This window comes from Homalodisca vitripennis, chromosome 4 (assembly GCF_021130785.1).
Source record: "Homalodisca vitripennis isolate AUS2020 chromosome 4, UT_GWSS_2.1, whole genome shotgun sequence".
NCBI lineage: Eukaryota > Metazoa > Arthropoda > Insecta > Hemiptera > Cicadellidae > Homalodisca > Homalodisca vitripennis.
Window position 1 is genome coordinate 37,658,772 of NC_060210.1, and position 23,851 is coordinate 37,682,622.

At 30.5% G+C, this 23,851-nt stretch overlaps 1 protein-coding gene across 6 annotated transcripts; it reads left to right on the plus strand.

Annotated features, from left to right (window-relative positions):
• The first annotated feature begins 402 nt into the window (after positions 1-402).
• LOC124359164 lies at positions 403-21,344 on the plus strand. Of its 6 annotated transcripts, none has more exons than XM_046811673.1 (15): positions 403-555; positions 1,900-1,986; positions 3,072-3,161; positions 4,974-5,063; positions 6,004-6,129; positions 6,881-7,021; positions 8,678-8,767; positions 9,149-9,262; positions 13,820-13,951; positions 16,066-16,176; positions 16,453-16,506; positions 17,133-17,246; positions 17,804-17,947; positions 18,850-18,970; positions 20,949-21,344. In XM_046811673.1, exons 1-15 carry the CDS (start codon positions 498-500, stop codon positions 21,061-21,063), a joined length of 1,587 nt encoding a protein of 528 aa, XP_046667629.1. In that variant the 5' UTR covers positions 403-497; the 3' UTR covers positions 21,064-21,344. The 6 variants fall into 6 exon arrangements, with proteins under 6 accessions (XP_046667629.1, XP_046667633.1, XP_046667635.1 ...); XM_046811676.1 differs by having other exon boundaries at positions 404-555; positions 13,838-13,951; XM_046811675.1 differs by having other exon boundaries at positions 483-555; positions 1,906-1,986.
• The last annotated feature ends 2,507 nt before the right edge of the window (positions 21,345-23,851 follow it).

Consider the following 23,851-nt stretch of genomic DNA (forward strand, 5'->3'; position numbering starts at 1 on the left):
AGAATAACTTAAGCATTGTTTAATTATAAATATTAAAGATCGCATTAGTTTCATCTTGTACTAAATATTTCTATATTATCTAAAACACACACATAAAATAAACATTATATATAATGAGAAACGTTTCTATGATATTAAACGTAGATGTCATGCAACTGTAACGCCTCTCAAAAAAACTTTAAAATAACGTTATACTTGGAAACAATTCTAACTCATATATTTCATGTCGAAATGAAAATTGATTAATTTATGTACTTTATAAAGTTGAAGGTAAAACTATCAAAGTTTTTTAAAAGGAGAAGTAAATTCTTGGGTTAAGGTATTCTTTCATTCTTATAGTTATGGAGGTTTGTCTTCTTGCTCTATTTAGAGTGGAACGGCTTAACACGATTAAGTCAATGATTATCTAACAATGAACCACTTAAGCTCTAATACCTCATTGTTTTCCAGCTCCGTTTGAAAAAACCACTTTTAATATCGGCTATCAACGAGCCCCAATGTACTTGCTTGTGACATGTCTCTTATTTGGAAATATATTTATTTCTATTCATGCAAGTAAGTAACCGAGAATATGGGTAAAACCTAAAATAAATTCTCATTCTGAGTTTTATGTTAGGTTCATTGCTTAAATTGTATACTTTTAGGATAACGTTTACACTTTGAATAATCTTCAATATAGCAATTATTTTTTAGTATATGCAAGTCTAACGATTTTCAATTATTTTCTTTATTATAATAATGTACATTGTTTATATTTTTGGATATTTCCAGTTATAAATAACTCTTATGATTTAATGAATTGAATCATTTTGATGACGTAACAAAAATAATTTGAATTTTATCAGAAAGATGTGCAATTTTAAGTAAAATAGTTTAAGAAAAGATTCCGTAGTAAGCATATTTGCACAAAATATAGAGCAGGTATAATTAGTCTGAAGATTCATTTATAATTCTGAAAACCAAAGCAAGATGTTTTTGGTTCATAAGCCTTCATAAAATGAGGAGAGATAATACGTTATAAATGTGTTTCGCAGAATATTATTTCCAATAATAAAGTGGCAGCCAATAAAGGCGTTTGTATTTCTAAATATCGTAAAACCTTAAATCTATTTATTGGTTAACCTATTATAGTATCTTATCTTGGATCTTCTGAGATTTGCTTTTGAAAAGTCGTTTGCAATTCACATTGATTTCATTATAACTATATTTTAGAAATGAAATTACTTATAAGAAAATTACTGTTTGAAATTGGTTTGACCATTCTAGTGATATCTTTTTTTAATTTATAGAAAAGCTTTTAAAAAATACGCGTACTGTGAAATATAAAAATTGCGAAACTATTTAGAAGTTTAAATTATTTGTTGACAATAACCCGTCTTATAAGTGTGTTCATTAAGTCTCAGATGCATATTTTTTGAATCGCGTATTCCAATCCAATGAGTAACATTTTTAACGGGTACTTGTGATGATGTGTAAGTATTTTTTCCTATTACTTTTTATATTACGGTTGAACATGCATATGAAGTTTCCTGTAAGAGTAAGCAAACCGTGCAAACTACTTGCATCGAGAACATTAAAATAGCATAACTTTAAGGGTACAAGGATCAATCATGTTTACTGTACATTTGAAAACATCCTACCCAAGCCTTGTATATATTTTAGAAAATATTATAATTAACTCTAAAGATGAGTTGATTTATTTCTTATCTGAGCCTTTTCTGTTATTTGACTGTTAGTTTTCTGTACCAGTACACCAACGAGGCCATGTATTAGAATAACTATTAAATGATTGTGTTCTTGAATACTTCAAATCTTTACTATTTTTAACAAACGAATTTTGACCGATAATGATTTCTTATAATAAATTTATTAAATTTAAGCCTAACCTAATCTTATTAGTTTCAGACTATTACAAAGATGGTGAAGGGAGCACTGATGGAGATACCATGTCATTAGTACGCAGTTTCCTTGCAAAACATAGAGGAGGTAAAATTTACCTATAACTTTTGCCTTACATGCAGTGTTAGATCAGAAGCAGTACGGCCACTTATGTAAAAATATTTTTAACTTGTAATTCACTTGATTAGCATGAAAACCGACCAGCTTAGCTAATATATATGTATATATGTCTTCCGATCATATGTTAGTTTGCTTATTTAAACGCATATGATACGGCCAAATACAAAATAATTGAATCGGAAAAAGTAAGAGCTCTGTGGTGTAATGGTAGCACATTCACCCGGCAAGTAAGAGATCCGGGTTCGACTCCCGGCGGAGCAAGTTCTTTTTGTGATTCAATGTTTATTGAAATTAAATAAGTCTATTGCCATTTATACAGTTTAATGTATATATATATATATATATATATATATATATATATATATATATATATATATTATATATTTAAACTTTTTGAAAACCTTTCCATTTAAATTCTCAGCAATACTAGCGTGGCTGACTTTCCCAGACTCGTGTGTGTGTGTGTGTGTTTTACTCAATAGTCTTATAGTTAAATTACATTAATCTGTAATGCAATCAAGTCAGCCTTGAATTTTTAAAAGGAAAAAACAATGGAAGACCTAAGAATATTATGTCCTCTTTATGTTCCAAAGATTGTTGTAGGTATCGCTACTTCAATATTTGTATTTCTATTAACTTATATTCATCCACGATCATTAACCCAACCTGTCTTTTTCTAATATTAAAAGTTGTCTCTTTAAAAATCAGCACTTGAGCGAAGAAGTATATGTGCTTTTCCTGGTAATTCCTTTTAAATACTATTCTGGTGTAATTGCTTAAATGTAAAAAATGGTTAGTGGTCGTTTTAGGTATAGCTTACTGTTTAATGACACGTGAAAATTAAATTAGTGTTTTAGGTTAAATAACACAAGTTTTTATGATATTTATGTATTTAATGTAATGTATTTTTAGACAGATAGCATCTTCTTTACAAAGTTGCACTGATTCACTTTAACTAACGTGGGATGAAACCTACTGCAAAAATACTAGTTCTCTAATTCTATGATTACTATAATTGTGTATAATTGTGGTGTTGTGTTTTGTTTCACAAGGATCCCGGTTTCAAACGTCGCACTTCGGCGCTCAAGACGAGGCACAAAATCCATACCTCTTATCTCCTAGGGATGTATCTAGTACCGCAGGTATGGTTTTATCTACAAAACATCTTGGTCGCACTCTCATTGTAATATGGGCATGGCCATAATATCTACACATACCACAGCTGTGATGGAAAGGGATCATTCAATGTATATTTTGAATTTTAACTACTGTTTCACCTTCCAATTAGTGTAGAGTCTGAAATCTGACAATGTCACAGATTCAAATCGATCATATTCTATTTGGAGTCAGTAATGTTTTCTATCCTTCCTTTGAGAAGCCCTTATAAAACATCAAAACTGCCTATTGAGGCAGTGAGAACACATCTAAGTATAGACTATGCAGAGTGGTTGCTGGATAAACCGGATAGATCTATTTTGTATATATATACATACATATATATATATATATATATATATATATATATATATATATATATATGTGTGTGTGTGTGTGTGTGTGTGTGTGTGTGTGTGTGTTTTGTCATAAAGAAAACAGCTAAGTACTCTTGTAAGTATGCCTTTGTCACAAACTTCATAGCTTACTTTTCAACTCTTAGTTGGTCGCCTATCGCATTATACTGATGATGATAATGCGGTCAAGAATACCGAAATCATAGCTAAGTACTGAACAGTATTGGCTACTGCTTCGGTCTATCTGAATTCAATCAGACAGGTGCCATAAATATTCACCGCCATCTAAAATTACTTTAAATTTGGAAATAATAGTTGTATTTATTTAAACCCAGTCCATCTGGTTTGCAAGTTTTTAAACATTAGTATTAGTTGTTATTGATGCAGTCTATTCAGCTTCACTAGTCAGAGATGGAAATGGGGATATTCAAGAGCATTAAATGTATGTGGACTAAAGATTCCAGGAGTTCTGAAGTCTGAAAAAATCAGAGTTCAGACGTTGCACTAAGCGAAAGGTAAAATGGGATATGAAGTCGAAAGGTATTAAATCATTATATATTCCTTAAACTAATTATATAAAAAATATTAATATATATATATATATATATATATATATATATTTGTAGGCGTACTTCTTGCTTTAACTAGGTAAATATTTATATACAAAAATAAAATTATGAACGATAATCTGGACGGATTAATTTTAATTTAAAAATAAAATGAATGAAACAGTTTACTTTAAAACTCAATCTGAAAGAAAGATACTATTAAAATAAGTGTATAGTACAGTAATAATTTAATTCAAATAACTGTTTAGGGTTTATACTAAACTGTTCTATTCTTTTTAATCGTATTGGATTCTGTCTATAAAAGTATACACCAAGTGTGTAATTTATTTATGGGGACTTCGGTATTTTATATCACATTCATAGAAGTCAAAAGGAACTTACGAGGTGAAGACTAACCAATTAAATGACTTAAAGTAGTATACCTATATCTAACTCACTACACAATTTTTATAGGTCCGTGTATTACCCAAGTCACATTAATTTAATTTTCTCTTTTATACAGTTATATTCAACATAAAGAGTATGTATATGTAAAGATAATAATTTTAAAGCACCGTCAGCGTATTCCACTGGGGAGTGGGAAGTGCGCACGCGAAAACTCTACCAGTCCATCATTATTCCCTCCCTCTCCGCTTCATTTCAAGAGGAAGCCTACTTAAGCAAAAATTGTACGAGTATTGCCTTTATAATAATTTCTTTTTTTTAGTATCCCCTCTACATAGGCAGAAACAGCATTCTAACTCTCTCTGTCAGACTCGAGTCCCCTTTTTTAATTTTCACAGTAAATAAATTATTGTGTTAAAGGTTAAAAAACACACCTTAAATTTAATTATTATTTTTAAGCGGTATTTTACAGTAATTAATTTTTTTAAAGGTCCAGTGTATCACATATTATCACCGCAACCAATCAATCAAAAGACCATCCCGTATTTTATGGAGGATCATGACTCATCTAGCATTGCAGGTATGTTTTTAACTATCAAAAGAAGAGTTATTAATATTTTTTTTCATTTTATAATATCATGACAATTTGAAGCACATTAATTTCAATATTCTAGTAATGCTACTATTATAATCTAATGGCAAAGGTTGAAAGGTGTTTTATACACGTCAAACAACATATACTAGAAGTTGCCCACGGCTCGTAATTTCCCATTGAATAACAGTTTATTTATAAACATATCGCATTGACAAATATTATCGTACATGATCTGAGAATATGAAATTGGTTTGCGATATAATGCATATATATATATATATAAGTATATGCATAAAAGTAATATATAACCATTACTTTAAAAAAGATTTAAATGGCTTTAATTTTGGAATTTATATTGAATTTAAAGCAATACCGAAAAACGTAACAGAATTGAGATCGCTTATAATTGCGGTGATTTTTGGAAAGGTTTTATCTCGTTTGTTTTATAAAATTTACACTTTAAAAATGTCAAGTAACTCTAAGCAACATTTATCCATATTTATTTTCTACAACTTTTTCTGTTTAAATATGATGAATTTCCGTTTAAATTTTTAAGTGCAATATAAGGTAATATTAATGTAGTATAATGGTTCATTATAAGTAAATATGTTCAAAAAAATAATTTCTGAGTAATTGGCACAAATTCAAATTCAAGTTTTTACAAAGAACGTCAGGTTTTTATAAACATTTTGCTAGTAAGGTTACAAGATTATGGTCTTTTGAAATGTTTGAAAGTTTCACGGTCATATTATCATGAAAACATTGAGGAATACTGTACTATCAGTGTTGTGCAAGTCATCAAAATCATATTCTTTATATCAAATTTTCTCTCATTTGATGCTGTTTTCATCAATTTCTATAAATCTAGATTATAAACGTAAAACAATAGTGTTTTAATATTTTTGTAAAATGTGTTTCTTTACAGTTGGAACACGTAATTTAGGAAGAAAGAGAGCGATTAATGGATCTAAAACAGAAACAAATCAAAAATCCAGCATATCCTTAAAACCAGAGACCCATGCCACCACATTAATAAACTCAACAAATTTAGGTAAGCAAAAAATATTGTAAAGTAAAAAGTAACCAATTAAATAATAAATAATCTGTGAAATTCTATTCAAATATTCTTAAAGTATATTAGCTGACAAAAGAAGATTATTGTTATTATTATGTCAAAATATTCCAACAATATAATATTTTACATTAAATTATTGCTCTGTGTATCTTACTTGTAAATTATATCATTTATATGAAAATAAAATAAACAAAGAAGTAACAATATTAGATTTAATTTATTTGATTTTTCTATACATATCGTGATTTATTCATTTTCAGTTTAACATATTGTTCTAAACTATTAGTAAACTCTGAATTAATACCTCAGGTTTTCCTGCATTTGTACCACAATTTTAGTTGATATATTACTGTATATCAAGCTAAAAAAAGGTTAGAAACTTTTACACAGAACCCTACATTTTAGATTTTTATATAAAAATATATTAATCGGAAAATCACCTCGTGTCAGATGAAAACCATACAGTTTTTTGTACATTAGTCTTTAAATAATACTTGTTTATTAACTCACTGGTAGCTAACATGTTTCAATGTGTATCTTAGTTTCTAAACATTGGTAACAAATTTATAATTTTTGAGTGGCGTAAAAATATAAGTAAACAAGTCAATGAATATTACAAAATAAAGATATAACTTTTTTTCTGCAGCACTAGCCCACACTCTTAACTTATTTGTGAATTTATTGTATAGCAAAAATACAATTAATAGCCAAAAATTATTTGTTTCAGATGAACAAGGCTCAAATAATCAAGAAAATAAAACAATAAATAAGCCAATTGATAAAATTAACAGCAATGGGAAACCATTGAAGACCAACGTATTCGACATAAACGATGTGAAAAAGATGCTTAATGATTATAAAATACAAGGTATAGATAGTAATATAAGACCGGGTTGTTAAGCGTCAAATGTAATACTTAATACAATGTTCATATTTATGCGTTTAATTATACGGGTTGAATATCAATGATTTCGATCGATTTAAGCAAATTTTTAAGGTAGGAGTACACCACACCACATGTACCATAACAGTGTTCGCAGAGTTGCACGACAAAATTTTCAAATACATAGCTCATCTCTATCTTGAGATGTCCTTCGAATAGATATACAGACATGCAAACGTGCAGAAAAATAATTTTGATTTCCCCACAGCAGACATCTGTACTGCGTAAGAGCCACTTTATACTTAAGACTTTCATGTGCGTTCATCATCTAGGGAACGTGTTTCAACAGTTAACAATATATTGTTAAGGTAAAAGCTAACATGGAAAACTACTCCGCTATGGAAATAGATTTTCACCGCAAATCCACTTTTAATTAATACATATATTACTGCATGTATGTTACTATATATCCTGATTTTGATAGTTTAATTCATAGAAACAAATTATTTTAAAACAGAGCTAAAATTTATAAATAATATTCTGATTTTTGATGGACGAAAACCTTTTTACATAGTTTTTGGTGATTCTATTAATGTAATAAATCGTTCGTTTCCATAACTAATCCTGGGTTATCCAGGTTTAGGTTTCTCCAACAAGGTATTTTGGCCCATAGTTCCGTTGATAGATGGTAATATGTTCGTGTGAAACCCCACATTAGCGGTAAAATTGCCATACCATAAACATTACCATAAGTAAACCTAGTTATTGGAAAAGTACAATTTCAGGATACTATCCTGCTCTACTCCTTCAGTTTGATTCAAAAGTCCCTAAAAGTAACCTTGAACCCTGACACGAAAAGACTCTTCAATCTCTGAATTTACGAAAACCTTGCAGAGAACCCCTCCTAACATTGATACTACTTTTTTGTTTTTTCTTGAATAGGATTAAAGCAGTTACTTTTAAACTTGATTTAGCAGTAGAGGGCCATACTCACATATTATGAACACACATATATTTTGGTCCCTACTATATAACTGCACTCTGCCATGACAAATTAAAAGTCAATTAATTAAATGTTGGTTTAGTTAGTACTTGAATTGTATGTTATTACGAAACACACCTTTCTTTAACGAAACACATTTTTCTTTTAAGAGGCACAAATTTAGGTACTTAGGTATTTAGGTTTACTAGTATAGGTTTTAATGTACAGCCACAGCAAATTGAGATAAGATAAAATAGAAAATAATCCAGATAGAGATTCTATAGATGAATTGAAGTGATGATAAGAACTATTTAGAAGAAATGTAATTGCGTGAGTTTCTATTCATTTTTCCCACACATAGACTGAGAGTTCGGTTCATTATTGCCTATAGTTTGGAAGTGCATTTTGCGCCAATGTAAAGGCGTATTCTTATCACATAGAATTAATTGTGATAAGATCTTGAGTTTAAACTGACATTATCTGTACAATAAACTAATCTAATTTAACTTAAAGCCAATAATTAGAATTACTGTGTTATATTGACTAAACTAAAAATGCAATTGAGAATTTTAGTAATTGTATACTTTAATTTATTGCAATGCTATCATTACTAAAAATAATACCCATAAACATTTACAAAATTATTGGTATGATTTCAGCAAGAAGTGGCGTACAACTTACCAACAGCAGTCAACCAAATTTACAAGTTATGTTGGACAAATTAAAATCCAAACAGAACTTAACTAAAGGTACTAGACATTACATATTTCATAGTGCATCTACTTATATACTAGGTTATATCACTCCGCAACACTATATTTAAGCCACTCTTTTAAAATTTCCATTATACGGATAATTATTTTATTTTATAACAACTGATATTACAGCTATTCAGACTCTTATAAATACATATATTATATGCAATAAATGTTTGTGAATAGTAATATAGAATTGCGATAACTACTTTCTGTTCAAGGAGAAGTTTAAATTTTGTATTGTCAATTTTAGTACTACTATTGAAATGATATTTACACGATCATGACTTCCTAGTTACATTTTTGAATAATTCCATAAAATGTTAAAATTAAATTTAATTGCTTGAGCAAATATTTTAATATGTTTATCCACAGAAGGAAACCAAAGCGTTAAATTGAATAACATGACAATAAGCGATGAAAAGCCAGAATCACCAACAAAACTCGTGAATAAATTAAAAGAAGAATCAAACTTGACTTCAGACGCAGGTAAATATTTTTATAACTTTATCAATATATATTTGCAGGTAAAATTATAAGTTATTTTAATAACCACTTATTACGATGCTTCATATAGGCTACATTATTTAAAATTTAATGTCTAATTTTAAATTAATAGTATACTAGTGCCACATATACCATGCCACAAAATTCCTATATTTAATATTAAATTAATATGAAGATTTTATTTTATTTGGACACACTTTCTTCTTACTTTAAAAATGCTAAATAGTAATATACCATATTACATGTTTTATGTATAATATGTAAAACAAGTATTCTAATGATGGTACTGTTAAGTTACGTATCTTTTAAATATATTGCAAAGACGTAGTTCATCTACCTGTATGTTCCAAAAATACCAAGAGAATATTTTCCGGTACGTAAATATAAAAGAAAAAGAAACCTAGTATATGAATGAATAAAAAATGTGATGGTTATGTTTGCAATTGCTTACTGCGTTAATGCCTATGTTCTAACAATACATTTTTAACTTGCAGCGACAAAGATATACCTCAATACCTAATCGTATCTATTGATCAATAAAATTTAAAAAACGTTTTTCAATTAGTTTGTCCTATATTATTAGTTTTTTTATTATTAAAATGTTCTATTCACGAGCTCGTATATTTAACAGCTGTTCCACCTTGTATTGAAGTTTTCACGTCAATTAAGAGCTCGAAACCCTCCTTAGCTAATGTATTTTAGACTACCAATATCATCATTGTACCTTGTAAGCAGAGGAACTAATAAATGTCGTATGTTACATAAGTGTGATAAAATATAAAGTTACTGGGTACTCTACAATTCCACGGCTATTTGAAAACTAATGAGGGATCTAGGAAGGAGTTATGTCTATTAAGCATATATTAAGTGGTAACAGCAGACGGGATAGATTATGGTTGTATTTTCATTAATGTAAACATGAAGAGTATTCAACGCAGTTTTGGAACTGACAAACAACAATTTACGAATGTATGCAATTCATCGTTTCTTTTTTTAGTTCTGGTATTTAGGACTTTCCTTACTACGTATCCTAACTACGTTTTACTTCGAATTTGGTGATATTTAAAAATGTTTTCCTCTGTATTACGTTCCTGCCAAACTAATTTATAGTTTGTAAGCTAATTATAGCTTTTCAAACAAAATAATGTAGACGCGTAGTGAAAAATATTCCTGCTTTTACGTATCTTGTGAGAATAAGGATAGTTAATAGTTACAATAAAGTCTATGAAACATTTTTCACAAGTGAAGTAATAGTTTCGAATCTAAAAGAAGTCAAATGGTGTCAGAGATATAAAAACCCATTTAGTAAGAACGCTCACAAGCCCATAGTAACTCTAAATCATCTTGACCTTTTAAGTTTCAAAAGTTATTAAACCCCAAAGGTGAGACTTATTAGAGACATTTATTCGTCGTTACTGATAAGTAAACTTAAGTACGTATACGACATGACTTACATATTATTGACAATTTATTTTTGGCTGATTTACCCATATTTGGTTTATAAGGAGTTATTGTAGGACACCGGTGCAGAAACCGAAGCATCGTTTAAGTTTCCTGCTTAAAAAAGCAATTCGAGTAATTCATTGTAATTTTGAAAACAGAGAGTCATGCAAAGCAGTTATAATAACTGTAATTTTTAGCTTCAAGTTATTGCAGACAAAACTTACCTGTCTCTATGAATGTGCCCTTACAAGGGATCGTGACCTACACAAATGTGAAACTAGAGGCAGGAGAAAATACAATACCGGTGGATACAGGACGGTAATATAATCAACAGTATTTGAGTTTCCATAGACCCGGAGAAATTAGTTGGAGGTAGCTCTTACCATTATAAAGTTACTAAAGGTTAACTGCTTCCAAACACGGGGATCGTCCAGAGGCCGGTAGGTTGACGAAAAGTAAATACCTAGAGCCAAACTTATTGTAATTTAGAATAGACACCTAATTTACCTAATTACCTTAAATTAGTAAAGTAATTAGGTAAAATCTTATACAGGCTGAAACATTCGTGAGCTTCTGGAACGTAGAGGTCCTACAGTTTAGATAATCACAGAAAGCAAAAGCTCGCAAAGATCGCTGGAGTGCCCACACTCCCAGTTTGTCTAGTCAAGTAAGCACAACGCACTGAGAACTCCCAAGTTTTATACGTTTGTATGAGTTGTGATCTAATATGTATTGGCAGCTTAAACAGCCTAACAGTTTCCTCTGTTTTATGATTTTATAAGACAGGGCATATTACAAGCGAGTATATAGCAGAGACGTTACACATCCAAAGGCTAGTAATTCCTAGAGACTGGTGGCAGGTAAGTATATATACTGAAAATACGTAGAGAGTTGAAGGTTTGGAAAAATCAAAAACTGTAATACTTGTAAAATTGTACATTCTTATGAGGCGCTCATGGAAGGTGACAGCTTAAAAAGAATGATCGTTCTCATAAATTCCTAGATTACAGAAACACCAAGAAGCTTAAAAAATCTATAATACCTGAAACTAAGCAGCTAGAACGATTTAGGGGATTTAAATCTAAAGACCAAGAACTCTTCAAAATGGAAACCTTATAAACGCCCAAAAAATGGAAGTTGATTGGTCGGGAATTTGCCACTGATCAGAGGCAGCTACGAATAGAATATAAAATCCTAAAGAAATACACACTACAAAAATTCGGTAGGTTTATCAGCTCCACTCAGACCAAGAGTCTCAAAATTCTGTGAATATGTTCCCAAAATTAAATGCTCCTGTAAACAAAAGAATTGCTACTATATATGTACTAAAAAATGTAAGATATTTTAGAGAGTTGAACGCATCTAAAGACGGAAATCTTTTCGACACATTACGATTTTTAAAACTAAGGATTTCTAGAGTCCTGTCCCCTCAAAAGCTAAATTTACCAGGGTCAAGAAGTTGGAGATCGTAGTAGTTAAAAATTATACATCCTAGTCGCTTCTAAACATAGATAACTTCCATCGTTATCGTAGATCGTTAAAGCACCTAGGTAGTGTAACTGGAAAATTATAAAAATAAAGTTAAAAATTCCATATGATATTACTCAGTTTCTTTTCAAATCTGTTTATTCTGCGATTTCTCATTACCAGCATTACCCATATTACCAAAGTAAAAATCTTCGTTAACACTCCAAATACCGTGGGATGATATACACCATCATCAATCAGTCTACAAATTCTTCATTACCACTTTGTTTAAACAATGTACAATGGTACGTAACCAACACAAATAATCATTAGAGTAAAATTATGGAAAATGATAAAAATATTATACAGCCTCACTCAAGTTAATTTATAACTCTGTTGATCAGTCACAAAGTCACATTTAAACGTAAAAATAAGCAACCAAGCAATCCTTATTCAGTAATAATGGTGCTTCTAAATAGAGGTATCAGTGTTGAATGTCAAAAACTCGGCAGTACCATAAAATGCTTGGGACACTAAAAGTATTTACGCCGAGTATTGTGCGTTTTGAGCGATGGAACATTTCAAAGTGAGTTTGGAATCCTGATGATTGCATTACCGTCCTGTATCCACCAGTAGGGTATTTTCCCCTGCCTCTAGTTTTTCATTTGTGTACGGCACCATCCCTTGTAAGGGCACATTCACAGAGACAAAAAAGTGTTGTCTGCAATAACCTTGAACAACTGCAGTTCTTAAAACTGCTTTCCATGACTCCCTGTCGTTTTTCCAAACCAATGTCGTTGATGTGCTGTAGATGGAGCTTATATTGGTCACTGTTAAATTACATTAAAATACAAAACCAATAGTTAATACATATTATTGTGAGGCCTTTCGATATCCAAGATACCTTCATCAGACACATCACAAAATCAGACACCACTTTTGTGATGTGTCTGATGAAGGTATCTTGGATATCGAAAGGCCTCACAATAATATGTATTAAATATTGGTTTTGTATTTTAATGTAATTTAATGTCGTTGATGTCTACTCACAAATAATTGGGCAGTGTACGCATCCCTGTGGTACTAGCTTGGGATACCATTTGGTTTTTTTCTCAAGGATACTCACCACTAATGAGAGATATATTTTTAAACATTTTATTCAAAACCCGTAAAATAGACACTGGATTGGGAGTAATCACATAACATTGCCCTTACTTTTTAAAAATCAGTGTTACTTTTAAAATGATCTAGTACAAGGAAATACTCCTACTCCGAAAACAGTGGATAGCTCATATAGGAATTGATGGATAATCTTCAGCCAGAGACAACATGGCTGCAAACTCACTGTTTCCTACATAGAAAGGTACATGGAATACTAGTCTATTTCATAGCGATATTTTCTTCGTATAGTCTATTATTAAGATATCGTGCGGAAAGGCACAGATAAACGAAAGTTTTACAGCCTCTCGAGTTATAGGCTTTAAAACGCTCATCCAATAAACTATTTTAAGATTCAAATCTTGTTACAAATTTAAGTATAGTACCTAATACATAAACTGAACTTGTAATTATTTACATATACAATTTTGTATTGTCTTTGTATTTCAAACTTATTTATTTTTAATAAAGAACTTTTCATACTAAAAGGAGGACTGAAATCCCGTTCTGGTAAGGACATCACTGTTAGAGCAGATGTACCAATAAAATTACCAAGCAACCTGGAGGATGTCGCAACTGGAGAACCGAACATTGTATTATCAGGTAAACTTTCCAATATAATTAATTGAAATGTTTGGTTTAAAACCACTTGCTAAAGCATCTAAAATTCGTTATTCGATATTAGAGTAAATTACACATTGTAAATTGAAACAGGAACAAAGTAATTAGTGAAATTACTGGTTATTATGCGTATGCAATTAGCCTAATAGGTCACTGCATGGACTTTAATATCGGTATAACATTTATATTAATCATTTAATTCACTTATATCACACACCATATTTCATAAAAATTCTAGAATATATAGTTTGCACTGAAAACCCCTAGAAGATTAATACTAATTGGACTGCAAAGTAAAGAAATTATAACTTAGATGTGTATTCTTTTTTAATAAGAGAATTGCTTTCTTAAAATATGTTCAAGATGTACAGGGTGATTCAAAAAGAATAGCACAACTTTAGAAATAAAAGGAGAGCTAAGATCTATATGTCGGCGAATTAAGGAAGGTCTAAAGTTTCATTTAGTTCCTCATTTGTTCACTTGAGGCGCTTTTGACAAGGCGTCAGCGTCAGTTCATGCTAAGATGGCGACTGCTAAATAGAAAGCTTTTTGTGTTATTGAGTACGGCAAAAATGAATCGACGACAGTTGTTCAGCGTGCATTTTGAACGAAGTATGGTGTTCAACCTCCTAATAGGTGTTGCATCAAACGTTGGTATCAACAGTTCATAGAGAATGGGTGTTTGTGCAAAGGGAAAGGTTCTGCACGGCCACGACGAGTGATGGAAATGTACTAGTAGCACGCATACAGCAAGCATTTGTTCGCAGCCCAGGTAAATCGACTCGAAGAGCTAGCAGAGAGCTGCAACTTCCACAAACAACTGTACGGAGAGTCCTAAGGATAAAGTTAGTAATTCAACCTTATCGTCTTAAATTGGTTCAATCAGTTTCTGCAGCTGATAAGATTAAATCTCGATTTCTGTGAGTTTATCCTTGCTCAAATGGAAACAGATGAATCTTTCGTTTCAAAGATTTTGTTAAGTGATGAAGCTACTTTCCACACTAACTGGAAAGTCAACCGGCACAATGTCCGTATACAAATTCTTGGCACTGATAATCCACGGGAAATAATTGAGCATGAACGTGACTCGCCTAAGGTGAACGTTTTCTGTGCAATTTCGGCCAAAAAAGTTTTGGTCCCTTTTTATTCGAAGGTACTACTGCAACTGGAAGACAGTATCTGGAGATTTTGGGGAATTGGCTGTTCCCTCAGCTTGATAAAGAAGCACAAGAAATTATATTTCAGCAGGATGGAGCGCCACTACATTGGCACTTATCTGTCCGTGACTACCTGAACGTCAACAACCCGAGGCGATGGATCGGCCGCCAGCCAGCCGGCGACAGAGCACTTCAATCACTGCCCTCCAAAAAGCCCTGACCTTACCCCTGCGACTTTTTCTCATGAGAGTATGTTAAGGATATGGTTTTTAGGCCACCTCTTCCAGCCACCATTGATGATGTGAAACAAGAAATAACAACAGCTAGCCAAACTGTTACGCCTGATATGCTACTGACAGAGTGGAGTAAGTTTGAGTATCGGGTTGATATTGCTCGAGTGTCTAGAGAGGGTCATATGAAACATCTCTGAACTTGTTTTTGAGTGAAAATTTGTTTAATACTCTTTGTAATAATGTATAACAGAAGGTTCTCTTATGTGTCTTCCATTAAATACACAACTTTAAAGTTGTGGTATTCTTTTTTAATCACCGTGTATATTATATAATTCGAACAGATTTTTAGTCACGGAATTTAGTTCTCAAATTTTATGCGAACACAATTTTGAATGGTAATGAAAAATAAATAATAATACTATGTTTAACAAATCTCTTTGCATACTAATTAAGTTTATAGATTTTGAAATCACCCTTTTACCAGTAAATTTATAAATTAGAACAATATGACAAATATACTAATGTTTACGCTTATACATGTGCTTATATATTTTATTTTAAATTTATAATTTAAATAAAATTTATTTGTATTATGCTACTTTAATATTATACGTTCCACTCTCTTTAAAGATCACAAGATTTTTTTAATCTATTAATTCTTTAATATAAATTATGTATTTTAATACTAAAATTATTACTTTTGCAGGTGAAAAAGCAAATATAATTCCACGCACTTTACAAAATATATCGGTTACATTCCCAGATTTAAACTTAAACAAAACCATAAGCATCACTGGACTCAAATCAACTGCTTCAGGTAATTGTTTTCCTTATTTTAGTAACGAGGGCATTGTATATTAATTCAACATAAACCCTAAACATAAGCCAAATATTACGTTATTTTAGTTTTAGTTTTAACAAGGACAATACTATACAAAAAAAATCTTATGTATATTCCCATTGTGTACTGAAAAAAATGCCAATCTATACTTTGTTTAAATATAAGATCATTTATTTAAACAACAATATACATATAGCTATAAAGTTCTATTTTAAAAGATAAAACATACATATGTGTTTTTTTTATTTACAGATATACACACATCAAACCAGTTTTCGCCCAGATCTAGTAACACGTTTGCAACAGGTAATTTTTATATTATTAGCTATATTTTCTTTCAATTAAAAATGGAAAACACAAATTACAAATTCTGTTTCTACGTCGTATTAGTTGTAAATGCAAAAATACCCAGTATTGTTTAATTAGTAAATTCAAATATGTTGTCACAATGTAAACCTTAGGTGACTGTGCTTAGGTAGGTTCTTACTTTTACAATAATCCTTATTCATTCAAACTTTCACCAAATACTATTTAAAACCACAGGGAAAGTGACAAAATATTACAGATTTTTACGTTGTTTTCTTCAACATTTTAACTTGTAAAAAGTAGTTTCTATAAAAATAGTTTAGAGACATCGCTTTATTTATATAAATATTCTTATTATTATTTGTTAGCTTTATTGTTTTATACATTGATTGTGCTATATGAAGTGTATGATAAAACTTACTTAAATGATATAATAACCACAAGATATAGTGTAATTAATGAGAAACTTATCTGAATTGTAGGCAATCCTCCACAGATGAGCTAAGAAACTCTTAATTGTCTAACCAATATTGAAATTTATGCGATTTGTTCTTTATAACATGTTTTACAATTAGTTACTACAAATTTTTCATGGACACATGTTTTATTCAAATTCTGTTTGACAGACTTTTCTCTTGCAAAACATCCACCGTCATCGTCGTCCAACAGTTTAAGAGAAAATGTTCTTGCGCCTACAAATAATTTTCTTTCAAGTTATTTTGAGCAGGACAAACCATCTAGTAAGTAAACAATCACTACATTATAAATAATAATTAAAAACATGATAAAATGAGTGTTTCGCACTATAATACACATGTTTCTTTTTATTATTGAAAAAATATATAAATTGTAATGATCATTTTAAACCATGCTTAATAACAACCATATATCAATAACCAACTCCGATGTTTATTATTCAAGTAATATTTTAAATATAAATAATTACCCCACTTAAGAATATTTTAAGGAAGGATGAAGTAACATAGTATAGTCATTGTTTAGTTCTCTAAAAAATAAACACAAACAGTCACAGATTTATACAGGCAATAATAAAAATAATCTAAAAACATTACTAGGTACGTAATATTAATAATTTATTATTTTTTAATTATAATTTATCGTATTTTTTATATTTTATAAAAAAATATATATACATTAAAACTGACGAAATTCAGTTCGAAACGTGTATATATTATCAGAACTTATACTGACTATAAACAATATTGGTCTGAGTTTTACTTACCGTATAAAAGTATGAAAGGCTTTTAATAAAATAATTTTTCTCGACACGCTTTAGGTGCAATAACTGCCTCTCCTGCCTATTCCCGTGCAAGAAGTCAACAATCTTCTGTCTCCAATAATAACAGAGACAATTTTCTCACGTGGAAGCCATCCACCCATAACTTCCCCTCAAGCGTTGTGGTTCAAGCAAAATCAATTGGTAAGAAAACATTTTCACCATTGTTGGTAGTTGATATGCAGTGTGGTGCAGAGGAACTTGCTCATTTCAAAATTGTACTTAAAAGAAAGTAATGAAGACATATATTTAAATCTTTTATATCATACATATCGTTTAACATATAAAAACATTTATTTTTTTTACTTAACTTGACTTTTATTTTAAATACGAGTATGATACTAAGCACATTGTTGTCAATACACTGCTAAAAGTTGCCAGAAACTTTAAGAGTGTTCGTCTTCACTCTAGGGTACTTAGACGTTCACTATAAACCAGTGATTTCAGATAACTCCCATAAAAAATAATCACAAGGGACTAAATGATGCGACTATGCTAGCCAATGCAGATTAACCCTTATGGACACAAGATGCCCTGAGAAATGTTACCACAACATTGCCACTGACACTCGCGCTGTGTGTGCTGTGGCACCGTCCTGCTGGAATAATACATCGCTCTCATCCATCTCCTTGAGTATATGCAAGGAAAATTTTTAAATCATACGGATTTAACGGTCAGAATCGTTCGAAGCCATGTATTTAAAAACATGGACTAATATAAATAGACTAAACTGAGTGTATCAACAATCTTACAACGTGCTCTCTCGAATGTGCTTACGCCCACCCTCCTCGAAACTGCAATTACTTCACAGCGTCCTATTCAAATAAGCAAATTCCTCTGCCGCACCCTGTAGCTACAAGAAAAGAATTACATTTAATAACCTTATTCAGTAACAAGTGCATCTTCCGATGGTCAATACCTTTACTACGTGCATTTAAGTATTACTTCATTTTATAATGCATTCCATAAAACCGTTAACAATCATAAATCGTATGAATAGACATTAAACCACTTGATTAGTAGTATTAAAAAATTCTCTTTTGTAGGGGAAGGCAATGGATGTAATGTTGAAGGAAGGTTTCTGTTGGTTGGCGACAAGTGGTTAGAGCCGGGTGTCTGTGGGCTATTCACTTGTGAACCAAACTCCTTCAGAACAGTTTCAACAGCGTAAGTAAACTATTATGATACTAGCAGTTACCAGCGGCTTAAACACAATTTCTTAAGTTTTGTACCTGTATGAGCATTTCTGATTCGAGTGATTTATAAAGTTATTTTGCATCGCGTAGTGACTGGAAGTGACGGGTGGATTCATTACAATAATCCAAAGCGAAAAATATAATATTGAAAACCGGTTTACGCATTGACATATAAAGAAACATGTTAATGGATCGAAAGTGATGCTCAGCAATAAACGTTGGCATAACATTCTAAAGCGTGTTTTCTCTAGTACCCATAATGTAGTTTTCCAATCACTTTGTCTTAATTAATATAGTCCAATCATCATTTTGAGCATTTAAAATATCAAAATTTAGATTGGTATACTTATGAAACAATGTAAGCGCACTTAAATGACAAAACACATGACTCTTTACTTATCAGCGTGTAAAATAAATAATACTTGAATAAACGTTTGCCAGCCATATGACATCAATTAATATTACTTTATTAATGGAGTTACCATGTATTATTGTGAGTTGTTATTTCAAATAACTCCCAATGAGTTGTGTCTCCACTAAATTTGTCTTTTTAATAATTTGTAGTTTAATTAAGAATCGAATAATTCATCATCTTCTAATTAGGCTTTAAAATGGTAGTTAAGAAGATATTCTCTGTGCTATAATTAAACAAACCCCAATGCCAGTCTCCGATTTGTGTGGTTTTCGTCTTGGAGATCACGGAAATATATAAATATGAGAACCATCCGTATTTCGAAAAAACAGTTAAAAAAAGTTCGTTGAAAGTGTTGCAGTCATGATTTCCGATAGAAATGTTCCTTATAATTCTTACTAGATCAAAGTAAGTCTTTTCAATCTGTCCTGGTTGGTTGTGAAATGAAAAAGTTGCTATCCAACACTATATCCCATTTATTTTCATCATTTATACCGAATCAAAGCTCTCAGTGGTACAGTAAGGAGAAAATTGCTTGTAAAATATCAAATTTCATTCTACAACAGTAATTGTTACAAAAAATATCTAGTTTTTTAAGAATTCGATTGTTTTAAACTAACGAAAATATTTCACAAAAAATAATTGCTTACGGAAAGACTTCAAACTGCTTCCTTATTAGAAAGGAAGCAGTTTATAGCAATTAATAGTTTCTAATAATAAACTATTAATTCTTTGTTTGAAAAAGTACTACATCCACGTGAGGATGTAATAGTTAAATCACTGTAAGGCTCTTAAATGAAGACCCGTATTGTGGACTATTTAATCCTAATTAATAAATATATAAATACCTACACTTTTTTAAAAACACTAATATTAAAATAAGCTATCAATTTTATCTATACTGTGCCATTATTTATTACATAAGCCATCAAAACTATTAACATTACTGTTAAACCTATTGTTGATTGAAATTATTTATTCTTTAGAACCTAAATTTCAATAATATACTTTCGTATACATATAGGGCGAGACTTAAAACTGTACTAAACAACTTTACATCGAAACATCCAAATTACCTTTAATATAATATATATATACTCTACAATTTCACTTAATAATAAAGTTTTATATTTTTACAACAAGTTTTAATTTTTATATTAAATTCTAGAGCCTTACTAATAAATAAATCACAATATCAACTATAAATTTTAATATTCTATAATATCCGTTTTATAAACTTTTCAAGTTATTAAACTATCTTATTGACCCATGTATGCAAGTAATTTTGAAATCTGTTATCTAAAAATATTAAAAAAACACATAGTACACCCCCTTATACAACAAATATATTTAAAATATTTTGATCAATTTAAATAACAGTAAATACAAACCGTTAAAATATGGTAGATTGTTCAAAATCACTAGTCAACAGAATATCAGATATAACATATACCATGCATAAATATGGATTTGCATTGATATTATACTAGTAACAATGGTATTGTTCTACGATGTAACAGTTATGATGATGTTGCAGGTGTCCAACTCTAATGTATCAAGAAGGAAGTGGCTGTACTATAAAGGAGCAAGACATGAATCTGGACTTTCCTCGCTGTTGTCCTATACTAAGTTGTCCCATATATGAAAAATGAATATGACGTCCTGATAATATTGAATTTAATCCTAAACTAAAATTTTTAAAGTTTTCTGACATACAACGATATTGCTTATTTGTAAATAGTGTTTTACACGTCATATAATTTTCTCAAATGTTTATAAAGTACATTTTTTAAAGACCTTATCAAAATATGTTTGCTGCTTATTTCATTACAGTGCTCATATGCATGTGTTACATGTAACTGTTCTTTAAGGAAGTACATAACACTGATAACCTGAATATTTGAGGATAAAATGGCTGTATATGTAACTTGAACTCTTGCCATCGATTGGAAACCTTTTCCCTCATGACATTTTCTAACGTTATTCCTGTTGCTTATGCTTTCAGTATGAGTATGAAATAAGCCAATATTATCTGCAAATATATGCAATAAAAGTTAAATTTTCCTTTGTAGGAAATAAATAGTATGTTAATATAATTTTTAAAACTTGTAAGAATTTACAAGCAGACATAGGTTATAATTAATTAACTTAGAGGGTTGTCGTTCAGACATTCTTAAAAAGGTAAAGCAATATTATGGTTTATATATAAAGATAAATTAAATCTAATAAGGATAAAAATAATAATAAGTTATCAGAAACTAATTTAATTACTGCATATTCTTAAATCAACGTTATTTGGATGGAAGTATATCAGTAACCAAAATAGTAATGTTGAATCTGCATGTTAATAGGACTAATTTAATTTTATCTATGTATCTAAGTATCTATGTAACAAAATTAAAAAGATCTTCTTCAGTAAAAATATTATTATTACTGAATAGTATTCATAATATAGCTTGCTGTTTTGTGTTTATAAAATTATTTTGAAATATATAAATGTTAATGCTTATTTAACAGTCTATAATAATTATTAACTGTGAAAATGAGGCCGAAGGAAGAGTTAATAAATAAAAATTATTAATAAAGAAATATTTCGTTTTAGTAAATAATTTTCTATTATTTTGTTCAAATCGAATAGCTCATATAGAGTCAAAAGTTAACACAGGCCAGAACTAGACGTGAACACATGAGATCAGCTGATCAAACTCGCAGCTGATTACCAAGGCCGAGTGGTCTGCATATTTAGCAGATACTGACATGGCTGACTTGGTCGACTCCTCTGTTTGTTTCTCAGTAATTCTGTTGTCATAGATTTAGTTAACGATCGTTCCTGCAGACCAGAAACCACAGATATGTGTATTGGTATATCCCTACGGAACACACTACATATTCATAAATATTAACTTATTTCATTTGCTTAAAAAGTCTTCGTAAATGATTTATTTATAAAGAACTCAATCAATATGAATTTGGTGTAAAACAAAAAATAAACGGTAGTTATTAATATAAAAAATGACAAATTTTATGACTTACGCTTAACTTTAAATGTATGAAGCAAGAGTACACAAAAGCAGAAGAAGAAGGTGAAACATCCCAGGCTGTGATACCGAAATGCGAGGTAAAGTGACTCGCCTGTCTCGAGCCCTGATGATCAATACATCCTCTAATGACAAGGCGGCCGCAAGTTATGTGATTAAGCACCAAGGATACCGCATGCGTGCTCGTGTTTCCTCATGAAGTTTGTGAAAGGCAACACTTTCTTTGTTTTGATAACGAACCAGGCAACATAAATCTCCTCAATATTTTAAAAAAGATCTAACCATCCATAAAAAAATTATTATTTTCAAAATATCGTTCTTTTCCGATCCCCTCAGATATTGTATGGCTACAAGGTATGTAAGCCATAAGGTATGCAAACATGTTAATGACCATTTCTAGTTTAATTGTAACAATCTAGAGACAACTACTTTCATAGAACTAAGTAAGATGTTCAATAAATAATAAATCCCTGCACGTGAGCATTTCTGAAAGACTCATGGTTCCACGAAGTTTTCGGGATTTACATTATGCTTATATAAAATATTTTAAAATATATGATTGGTAAATAGAGTGATATTTTAGCAATAAGTTATTAATAATATCGAATTATGCCATTTTGTATAAAACGGTAATATTTATACACCTATTTAATTACACTTTTGTATTGCTATTGCAATATTTGTATTACATCACAAAGCTTTGCTGTTGAATGTAAATTAAAATACGTAGCACTTATTTATTTGATATGAGATTAAGATAGGATGTAGACCTACAATCAATTTTGCAATGAAGTTGAATTCAATATAGTACAGTTTTTGTTAATTGTATGTATATAGGTATTGTTACTGAAAATTAAAAACTAAAATCGACATCAATAATTCCTGTATTACGACAGTTGTCATCCATGTGTAAAGTTGATACGTGATAAATTAAATCACATGTTCTTGCTTCTCAATCGATGATCGATATATCGTGACTTCTTTTGGTCCAGTCTAGGAATTATATCAGTATTTATATACATAAACAGTATCGTACATCTCATCAGTGAGAAATAGATGCGATGATCCTCTCAAGGTTTTTTTAAAAAATAAAAATACATTTATTGTTTCGTGTGTTGCTTGACTCACTGCGCTTGCTCGTTGCCTCAATTGTAATCACGAGCAAATGGTTTGTCGAATCATGCTAATGGCCCAGTAGCTCCGTTTTTTTGTTCCTCCAATTACTCTAAATATCAGACTCAATATCTTACATGTACACATTCACAATTTGTAAATAAAGAAAAAATTGATTGGCTTGCCTACTTACTAAGTTTTAGAAATAAGAAATGTTGTTACGTATCTCGTGTTTTCACTCCGTAAATGTCAACCAATTGAAAGTGGTGGTTAGATTAATGAACCGTAT